We start from the raw sequence: 11,234 nt of genomic DNA, 5'->3' as shown, positions 1-11,234 counted from the left end.
CCTTACCACTAATGTTTAATGCAGAAACAGGGAACTCACCACAATCCCGCTCAGCAGAGAGAGGAAATCTCCTTCCTGCGATGGTGGGGCAGAGATAAGAGACTCAGCATGTGAATCTCACAGGTCTGACACTCGCTGCACTGAACCGTCCCCTTTATGATTCCTCTGTTCAGCCCCTGCGGGCTCCCAGGTGGGCCGGGATTCACAAGCAATTCCCTGAGCTCTGTGAGTGGTGGGATGAGCAGAAATTAGACCCTGGAGACCTACAGCTTGAGAGCCTCCCCCAGGAGAGAAGCAATTTGACAGTGATAGTGCCGTAGGTCATCAGGTCAAACTGCTTGTTACAAATGTTGAGCCTGGCTTTCTGTTCTGCCATCACTGTCCTGCCTTCAGCACTACGGGTGGGGATGCTGTTGCATGATCCATGACCAATAATCTGTTCAGTTGATTGTAGTAGCTTGTGTCAAGTTGCTCAGTTGTGTCAGGATCTTTGGCACCTGAAAAGTCACTGCTGCCCTGTGGAGGCTAAATGACGTAGTCCTGGAGTGATTGAAGCCAAAAGCAAGAAAGAAGATTTCTGCTCCCAGGATTTTGGCATTTCCCAGTGTCCCTTTGTCATGTCCATTCTCGATACATGTCCGGCAGCTCAAACTGCTCCACAGACACGGGTTGTAATTTCTGCATCAGCTCTAGTACCATGGGACTGCTCCACTCCCTGTTCAGTGAAGACTGTTGCAAGGTTGGGAGGGTTCTTGGGCTGGCTGGCGGTAATGTATCTCCACAGTCAATGTGTTTCAGCCAGGCCAGACGTCCCTGTGCCGAGTCCATGGGGTTCTCACTGACAAATAGGCAACTGTTACACTTGGAAGAGTTTCACAGGATCTTTTTCAGGGGAGGACAGGGAAAAGAGATGGGCTGTGTCTAGCCTGGCAAATTTTTCCGCAAAATCATCTGATTTTGTGGAAAAACTTGCCAGCTGTCTACATTGGCCGCTTGAATTTCCGGAAAAGCACTGACGATCTCATGTAAAATCATCAGTGCTTTTCCGGAAATACTATGCTGCTCCTGTTTGGGCAAAAGTCTTTTTCCGAAAGACTTTTGCGCAAAAGGGCCAGTGTAGACAGCATAGTACATTCCATGAGGTGTAACAGTTAACTCAAACTAAGGACTTAGTTCGAGTTAACGTTTGACTACCGCGTGTAACCACGGGCATTTAGTTCAGACTGGGGGGATTTAAAAATGGCGCCTGGACGGGAAGATGAAAATAAAGCCTCGGATATTTAAATCCCAGGCTTGATTTGCAACTTCGAATGCCTACATTCGCCTCCCTAGTTCAAACTAGGGAGCTAGTGTACACATACCCAGAGAGAGGGAACTCAGCAATGAAGAAAGCAGTGTTTAGCGGTGGAGTGATAAGATGTTAGCTGTGAGGAGCTGCTGAGACTATGAACTTCCACAATGCTCAGCTAAATCAAAGTGGGACAGACCCATATTGGTTAATGAGGAGGTAACTGCTCCCTTCTTGGGACACAGTTTAAATTCAGAGGCATCAGTGTGAACAACTTCTGCAGAAGATTTTCCTCATTTTGTCACAAAGCTCTTTGGTTTTGACGCCATATATGGCAATCGGGGCTTTTTTCTGGAAAACCGTGTCTAGATTGGCTACGGATGCTTTTCCGCAAAAAGTGTTTTTCAGAAAAGCATCCTGCCAATCTAGACGCGCTTTTCCGAAAATGCTTTTAATGGAAAACTTTTCCGTTAAAAGCATTTCCGGAAAATCATGCCAGTGTAGACGTAGCCACACAGAATGGGAAGTGATTGCCTAGGAAGGAGTACTACTAAACATGATTTAGGGGTCATAGTGGACTACAAGTTAAATATAAGTCAACAGAGACTCAGTTGCAAAAAAAGGTAACATGATTCTGGGATGCATTAACAGGAGTGTTGTGAGCAAAACACAATCAGACATTCTTCCACTCTATTCTCCTCTGATTAGGCCTCCATTGAAGAATTGTGTCCAGTTCTGGGCACCACATTCCAATAAAGATGTGGAGAAATTGGAAACGGTCTAGAGAAAAGCACAAAAAATTATTAAAAATCTAGAAAACATGACCTATGAGGGAAAGAATTGGGCTTGTTTAGTTTAGAAAAGAGAAGACTGAGGGGACGTAATAGTGGTTTTCAAGCATTGAAAAGGGTGTTATAAAGAGGAGGGAGAAAAATTGTTCTCCTTGACCTCTGAGGATAGGGCAAGCAATGGGCTTAAATTGCGGCAAAGGAGGTTCGGATTAGACATTAGGAAAAACTTCCTAACTGTCAGGGTGGTTAAGCACTGAAATAAATGTATTGGGGAGGTTGCGGAATCTTCATCATTGGAAATATTTAAGAGCAGTTTAAGCAGATGTCTATGAGGGATGATATAGGGTACGTCTAGACTACCGCGTTTTGTCGATGGAAGTTTTGTCGACAGATACTGTCGACAAAACTTCCGTCGACAAAGAGCGTCCAGACACATTGAGTTCTGTCGACAAAGCAAGCTGCTTTGTCAACAGAACTCCGTAGTCTGGACGCAGTGTTACAGGCAATAACACCTTCTGTCGACAGAGTTCTGTCGACAGAAAGTGTTATGCCTCGTAAAATGAGGTATACCAGCGTCGACAAAACTGGGTAGTCTAGAACCACCCATAGACTGTGCTTCAACCTGCAGTGAGGGCAGGGGACTGCACTTGATGACCTCTTAATGTCCCTTCTAGGTCTATGATTCTATGATTTCTTCCGTAGCCCTAGAGTAATAACAAGCAGAAATAATAAGTGGAGCGTCTAAACTACCAAGCTTGTTAATTTGAGAATAATGGGATGACTATTTTAGAATAATAACTCCTGCTTTTCTTGAGGGTATGTCTACACTACCACCTGAGTTCAAGCTAGGGTGGTAATGTAGGCAATCGGAGTTGCAAATGTTGCCTGGGATTTGAATTTCCCAGGCTTCATTTGCATATTGCTGGGCGCCGCCATTTTTAAATGTCCGCTAGTGCGGACTCCATGCCCCACGGCTACACGAGGCACAGACTAGGCAGTTCGGATTAGGCTTCCTATTCCAAACTACCATTACTCCTCGTGGAATCCCGGGCTTCATTTGCAACTCCGGTTGCCTACATTACCACCCTAGTTCAAACTAGGGTGGTAGTGTAGACATACCCTCAGTGTGTTCCATCCCGGCTCGCAGTCCCTGTGCTGAGTCCATGGAGTTCATACCAACGAATAGGCTATTGTCATACTTGGAAGAATTTCACCGGATCTTTTTCAGGAGGATAAGCAAAACACCCCGATGAATTGACAATGGAACATTATTCTGTTCTGTGCATATTCACACACACACACTAGCACTTTGCAGAGGACTTTAATTTTAGTAACTTAGGTTTAATGCCACACTGGACCGTATTGCCTTCTGTTTGTGTATTTCCATTGCCAAATGAGGTGTGAGGTTGGCTGGTCTTTTCGTAGCTCTGGTGTTCACAACTCTGAGGTTTTACTCTATGGGTGAGTGTCTCTCTCTGTAGCATGTGCCCTCTGCTGAGCACGTTCTAGGCAGCCAGGAGGTTCCATAGGAGCTATCAAACTGAATTCCCTTCAGTTCTTTGTCCCAACAGCCCACATCACAGGCTGGCCCTGGGTCTGACATCCTATTTCTTTGTGCTCCCTGAGGACAGGGCTAAGGTGTCCCCCCTCTTGATGGTCTCTCGGCACCATGATTTCCCTGACCCCACTGATCGCTGATTATGGTCATACCACATGCAATTTATTCAACAGCAACAGTGAGAAAAATGAGGAACACATAGGAAAGGTTCGAGGAAACACGGGATCCTTCGCTATGGGAATTGGAATATCACCAACAGTGGCCTGTGGGATGTGAGGAAGATTCACGGTTTCTTCCACACACATCCCAGGCCTCCCGTCAGGCCCTGGCAGTGCTGGAAGTGCCTCATAACCTCAGACTCTGGGTGGCAGGACCAGTTTCCTGTGTCCTTCTGTCAGATTCACATCCCCCTTCTGAGTCCAGCCCCCAAGGCCTGTTGTCTGGTGATGTCTCCCTGAGCCGGGCCCTCTGCCCAGGGCCCCACCTTGCTCTCCCTGGCTTCTCATTGTGCTTGGCTGCCATGTTAATTCCTGCAGGGCTGGCATCCACTGTCCTGACTCTGGTCCCACAGCTCCCTGCTGTCGTTTGGTCCTGACACCTCATTGGCACAGCCAGCCAGGTCCTGCGCCAGATCTGCCTCAGCCCTGCCACTCTGCTTCCGCAACGGCTCTGCCTTCTGGGCTGCATCTCTGGTCCCTGAGGTTCTGGCTGCTGCTCCTCTGCCTCCCTCCCAACTTGTAAAACTGGCAGATTTCTACTGCACCAACAGCCCACTCCCCATTAAGCCCTAAACCAAAGGAATATAAGAACAGCCAGACTGTGTCAGACCAAAGGTCCATCCAGCCCAGTATCCCATCTGCTGACAGTGGCCAGTGCCAGGTACCCCAGAGGGAGCAAACAGACCAGGGAATCATCAAGTAATTCCTCTCCTGTCACTCATTTCCAGCCTTTGACAAATACAGTATGGGGACACCATCCCTACCCGTCCTGACCAATAGCCATTGGTGAACGTAACCTCCATGGATTTATCTAGTTCTCTTTTGAGCCCATTTAAATTCCTGGTCTTCTCACCATCCTTGGGCAAAGAGCTCTATAAGCTGACTGTGCGCTTCATTAAGAATAACTTCCTTTGGTTTGTTTCATTTGGTATCCCTTAGCTCTCATCTTATGGGGAATAATTTTTCCTTATTCACTTTCTCCATATCTGACGGGAATTTATAGATTTTATAGATTTATCATATTCCCCAAAAGTCCTAGTCTTTTTAACTGCTCTTCATATGTAACACATTCCAAACCCCTCATCATTTTTTTGCCCTTTTTCTGAACCTTTTCCAATGCCAAGATATCTTTTTTGAGATGAGGTGACCACATCTGTATGTAGTATTCAAGATGTTGGTGTACCATTGATTTATGTAAAAGTGGCGAGGAGCTCTGTGGCACCTTATAGACTAACTGAAGTGTTGGAGCATAAGCTTTCATGGGCAAAGACCCACTTCGTCAGATGCATGTAGTGGATGTAGATGCAGTTCGTCAGATGTAGATGCATCTGACAAAGTGGGTCTTTGCCCACGAAAGCTTATGCTTCAACACTTCGGTTAGTCTATAAGGTGCCTCAGGACTCTTCGCTGCTTTTGCAGATTCAGACTAACATGGCTACCCCTCTGATACTTGACATTCAAAGATTAGAAAACCTGCTTTGTAGTGATAGAGTCAATGACCTCAATTCATTACAATGAAAAAAAAGGTAGTTAAGAAGTGGCTTGGGTACCATGTATAAATACATACATATGAACAAATTAAAAATAGGCTTTTTGGCCTAGCATACAGAAAATACCAGAGAGTAATTAATTGGTACAACAATCATATATATAGTAGCCTAATGTCTGTGACTCTGTAATGCTGAAACGCTGGTTATTCCCTCTGGGCGGTTCTGTTGCCTCCTGCCGTGGCACTCAGGCGACTTCTACACCTCTCAGCCGGGCCGCCATGGAGGAGCACACAGTGCAAGCAGCCATTTGGGCACCGTGGTCCCCACACAGCACCTGCGGCTGCTTGTGCCACTTGCTTCCCTGTGGCGGCCCAGCTGAGGGGTACAGAAGTCAGCCAAGTGCCATGGCGGGAGGGGAAGGAGGGTGGGGCAGTGACGTACATGGCCAGGGGATGGGGCCTGACCGTGTACATCACTGCCCCGTCCCCCTTCACCTCCCGTCGTGGCACTCGGCTGACTTCTGCCCCACTCAGCCGGGCCACTGCGGCGGAGCCCAAACGGCCGCTTGCTCCGCTTACTCCCCCGCAGTAGCCCAGCTGAGCGGCACAGAACTCAGCTGAGCACCACAGCGGGAGGGGAAGGGGGCAGGGTGGTGACATGTGGCGTGACAGCGGCTCCAGGCCCCGCCCCCTGGCCGTGAATGTCATCACCCCGCCGCCCTTCGCCTACTGCAGTGGAACTTGGCTGACTTAGGTGCCGCTAAGCTGGGCAGCTGCAGGGAAGCAAATGGCGCAAGCGGCTGTTTTGGCTCCACGGTCCCCCGAGTGAGAGGCAGGAGGAGGAGGAGAAGAGAAAGAGAGAGTGAAAGGCAGAAGGAGGAGGAGAGCTGAGAGAGAGAGAGGGGAGGAGGCAGTAGGAGGAGGAGAGAGAGAGAGATGGAGCAAGAGACCGGAGGCTCAGGAGAGAAGACCGACATGGAGGAGAGACCTGAAAATCCCCTCTTATGACGGGCTAATTGGCTAGTATACCAAGAGTCATTGTGGATTCTTCATCACTGAAAATTTTTAAATCAAAGTGCAGTGTTCTTTCTCTAAGGCTATATCTACACTCAATAAACTATATCACATCCAAGGAATGTGTCCACATTTTTGGAATAGTTTGCAAAAAAGTGGATGTGTTCTTTCAGCATCCCTGATTCCTCATTTTATGAGAAATAGGGAATGTTCTGAAAGGGGACATTTTTCCAAAATTTGAGCCCGTGTAGAAGAGCTAAATTTCAGAAAAGCCTTTTCCGGGAAAAAAAATGGAAAACGAAACACAAATTGGGAATTGTGACTTAGCCTGAAAGAGCAACTCTAGAAATATTACTGTGAAAATTGTCTCCACAAGAAGTCAGACCAGGTGATCTATCTCTGAAGTGATATTGAGGAATTCAAAAACCACACTGCAGAAAACTCTACTGAGACAGATAGAAATACACATCAAGGAATAAGGAACTTATTCTAAGGCCTAATCATTATCTCAACTTTCCCCAATACATTGGTAGTTCCAGTTTATCCTGATAAATCCTTGATATATCTGGAGAAAAAAAAACACCACACAGTTTTAAGTCACCGTTGTGGTGCGTTCCTGCCCTGATAGTTCTAGATTTCAACCATGGTACACCGTTCCTCAGCCCTTATCACTAAGCATTAAGGCAGGAATAGGCAACTCACCACAGTCCCCTCAGCAGAGCGGGGAAATCTCCTTCCTGTGGCAGTGAGGCAGAGAGAAAGGACTCAGCGTGTGCATCTCACCTGTCTGACACTCGCTGCACTGACTGTTCCCTTTATGATTCCTCTGTTAAGTTCCATAAGGAGTACCGGTAGTTCGAATTAGAGATCCTAATTCGAACTACCTACTATGTGCTGCGTATAGCCGCGGGCACGGAGTTCGGACTAAGGGGGATTTAAAAATGGCGTTGCCTGGGAAGATGCAAATGAAGCCCGGGGTATTTAAATCCCGGGCTTCATTTGCAACTCCGGTTGCCCTCATTTGCCTACCTAGCTCGAACTACCAAGCTAGTGTAGACATACCCATAGATATAGTAGCCCAATGTCTGAGAGTCTGTAACGCCGAAATGCTGGCTGTTCCCTCTGAGGGGCGCTGTTGCCTGAAATGCTGGCTGTTTCCTCTGAGGGGCGCTGTTGCCTGAAATGCTGGCTGTTCCCTCTGAGGGGCGCAGTTGCCTGAAATGCTGGCTGTTCCCTCTGAGGGGCGCTGTTGCCTGAAATGCTGGCTGTTTCCTCTGAGGGGCGATGTTGCCTGAAAGTCTGGCTGTTCCCTCTGAGGGGCAATGTTGCCTGAAATGCTGGCTGTTTCCTCTGAGGGGCGCTGTTGCCTGAAATGCTGGCTGTTTCCTCTGAGGGGCGCTGTTGCCTGAAATGCTGGCTGTTTCCTCTGAGGGGCGATGTTGCCTGAAATGCTGGCTGTTCCCTCTGGGGGGCGATGTTGCCTGAAATGCTGGCTGTTCCCTCTGGGGGGCGCTGTTGCCTGAAATGCTGGCTGTTCCCTCTGGGGGGGGCGCTGTTGCCTAAAATTCTGTCTGTTTCCTCTGAGGGGCAATGTTGCCTGAAATGCTGGCTGTTCCCTCTGAGGGGCGCTGTTGCCTGAAATGCTGGCTGTTTCCTCTGAGGGGCGATGTTGCCTGAAAGTCTGGCTGTTCCCTCTGAGGGGCAATGTTGCCTGAAATGCTGGCTGTTTCCTCTGAGGGGCGCTGTTGCCTGAAATGCTGGCTGTTTCCTCTGAGGGGCGCTGTTGCCTGAAATGCTGGCTGTTTCCTCTGAGGGGCGATGTTGCCTGAAATGCTGGCTGTTCCCTCTGGGGGGGGCGCTGTTGCCTGAAATTCTGTCTGTTTCCTCTGAGGGGCAATGTTGCCTGAAATGCTGGCTGTTTCCTCTGGGGAGCGATGTTGCCTGAAATGCTGGCTGTTCCTCTGGGGAGCGATGTTGCCTGAAATGCTGGCTGTTCCTCTGGGGAGCGATGTTGCCTGAAATGCTGGCTGTTCCCTCTGGGTGGCCCATGCTGCATGGGGAGTGTGGGGCCCAAATGGCCATTTGGGCTCCACGGTCCCCCAAGTGAGAGGCAGGAGGGGGAGGAGAAGAGAAAGAGAGAGAATGGGAGGCAGTAGGAGGAGGAGGAGAGAGAGACAGATAGAGAGAGAGAGATGGCGCGAGAGACCGGAGGCTCAGGAGAGAAGACCGACGAGGAGGAGAGACCTGAAAATCCTGTCTTACGACGGGCTAATTGGCTACTCTGTAAATAGTTAGATAAGAGGGGTTTCTCCCCGCCTGCCTCTCTCCGGCTGGGGAGGGAATGCCAAGGCCGCAGGGCTTCAAGCCTTTCGCATTGTGCCTGAAACCTACGCCCTGAATTAATTTCGAAATGGCAGTTGGATTGTGTAGATGCTAGGAAAGTTATCTCGAAATAACTTTGCTGTGCAGACATGCCCTTAGTCTCCCCTTTTCAAAGATGAAAAGTCCCAGTCTTTCAGACTGTGTCTACACTGCAGGCTTCTTGTGCAAGAAGTTTTTTGCGGAAGAGATCTTCCACAAAAACTTCTTGCACAAGAGCACGTCCACACTGCAAACGTGCATTGAAAGGGCCATGCAACTGTGCGCAAGAGAGCATCTATATTGTGTGAAAGCACCCTCGAAAGGTATTTACAGAATGGCCACCAGGGCACCTGGGCTTTTTCGGATTGCCTCTTTTTGTACAGAAAAACCCTGTTCCCCATCCACACATGCCTATTTGCGCAAGAGCTCTTGGCAAGAAAAAGTTATTACTCATAGAAAGAGGAGCAACATTTGCGCAAAAGCCCCTCTCCTCTTTCGATTTTTTTGCTCAAAAATTCACTTGAGGTATGGCCACTCTGCGAGTTTTTGCAGCAAAACGACGGTTTTTCACAAAAACTCTGTAGTGTGGACATAGCCTCAATCTCTCTTCATATATAACCTATTCCAAATCCCTCATCATTTATGTTGCTCTTTTCTACAACTTTTCCAGTGCCAAGATATCCTTTTTGAGATGAGGTGACCACATAAAGCCCTATTTCGAACTTCCTGTTATTCCTCCTGCAATGAGGTTTAACAGGTAGTTTGAAATACGGCTTTATTTCGAACACCCATTTCCCTGTCGTGTGTAGACGCAGGCAGATAGTCCTGAAAATTTCAATAATAGTGCCCAACCGGGAAGATGCAAATCAAGCTTGGGATATTTAAATCCCGGGCTTGCTTTGCAATTCCGAATGCCTACATTTGCAGCCCTAGTTCGAATTAGGCTGCAAGTGTAGACATACCCCCAGGGCCTAATGGGAAACCACCAGAGTGCTGCAGTATCTTCTGGTGGACTGGAAGTCACAGAGAGGCTGACCGACAGGGTGTGTGGGATGTGCAATAACAGGTGACATTGAAACCGACCAGGTGATGATCAGAGAGTAGGAACTCGGCAATGGAGAAAGCAGCGCTTGGGGATGGAATGGTGAGACGTTAGATGTGAGTAGCTGCGGAGACCATGAACTTCCACAATGCTGAGCTCAGCCAAAGTGGGACAGAGCAATCTTGGGTAATGAGGAGGTAACGGTTCCCCCTCTTGGGATACTGTTTAACTTCAGAGGCTCAATGTGATCATAATCTGCAAAAGTTTTTCCTGATTTTGTCACGAAGCTCTTTGGTTTTGACTCCATATACAATTGGGTTGAGCATGGTGGGGACAAGGATACAGACATTGCCCAAGAAGATTTGAACATGAGGAGCGATGCTCTCACCAAACCAATTTGTCACAAGGGTGAAAAAGAAGGGAGTATAAGACGTGAGCAGCACACCGATGTGAGCAGTGCAGGTGTTGAGGGCTTTCTGGTGGGCTTTCTGAGAGGAGATTCTTAGAACGGCCCTGATGATCAGAGAGTAGGAAAGGGCAAGGAGCATTAGGTCTGACCCAGTAATTGTAAGTGCCAGCACCAAGGCATAGAACCTGTAGAATGTGAGGTCCCCACATAAAATCTTGGCCACAGGAATAGCCTGACAGCTTATATCAGAGATGATGCGGTTGCCACAGAACGGCAGCTGGCTCAGCAGTAGGGGCACGGGCAGCATACAGAGAATCCCTCGTATTAAACTGAGAAGCCCTAGCGTAGCTACCCGTGTGTGGGTGAGGATGGTGGTGTATCTCAGAGGATTACATATGGCAACATAGCGATCGAAACCCATTGATACTAGGACACCTGATTGCATTGCAATAGCCGTGCCAATGAATGTAATTTGGGTGAGGCAGCCACTCACTGTGATGACTTTCAAATTGAACCAAAATATACCCAGGGCCTTTGGCACATCAGTGGTAGAGATGGTGATATCTGTGAGCGCCAGAAGGCAGAAGAGCAGGTACATCGGCTGGTGCAGGGTCTGCTCTTTGCCTACCACGAACAGAATGGAGAAATTTCCCAATAGGCATAAAATATAACAAGTAGCAAAAGGGATGGAAATCCAGACGTGAGAATCTTCCAGGCCTGGGATGCCTGATAGAATGAATGTTGACGTGTCAGAGGGTGTGAGGTTGAAAGCTGCCATGAGCTAGTGGATGAAACAACAGGGTTGAGGAATGCACAGGGCGCCTGTGAAAACACAGAAGTACAATGAGCAGGGGTTGCACATAACAGCCAATATCACAGTAAACATTACAATTATTGCCAATTTAGAAAAGTGAGTACTAATGTGGTAACTTTTACAGAAGGCAACAGATTATTTAGACCAAAGTCAAATCCAGAGTAGTTCTTAGAAAGAGCTATTTGTGCCAAGTAATTTTGCAGCATGATGGCAGATACATTTTGATATTGAGAGTTGCATGATGTCTGCC

General features: G+C 48.0%; 1 protein-coding gene across 1 annotated transcript; it reads right to left on the bottom strand.

The window, feature by feature from the left end:
• Positions 1-10,009: 10,009 nt before the first annotated feature.
• On the bottom strand, positions 10,010-10,948 carry LOC102462036 (olfactory receptor 52D1-like). Its single transcript, XM_006129870.2, has one exon. It carries the CDS (start codon positions 10,946-10,948, stop codon positions 10,010-10,012), a length of 939 nt encoding a protein of 312 aa, XP_006129932.2.
• Between the last annotated feature and the right edge of the window lie 286 nt (positions 10,949-11,234).

The sequence above is a fragment of the Pelodiscus sinensis genome, chromosome 1 (assembly GCF_049634645.1).
Source record: "Pelodiscus sinensis isolate JC-2024 chromosome 1, ASM4963464v1, whole genome shotgun sequence".
NCBI classification, from domain to species: Eukaryota; Metazoa; Chordata; order Testudines; family Trionychidae; genus Pelodiscus; species Pelodiscus sinensis.
Note: the sequence above shows the minus strand (reverse complement) of the source record. Positions and strands in the feature narration are given on the sequence as shown.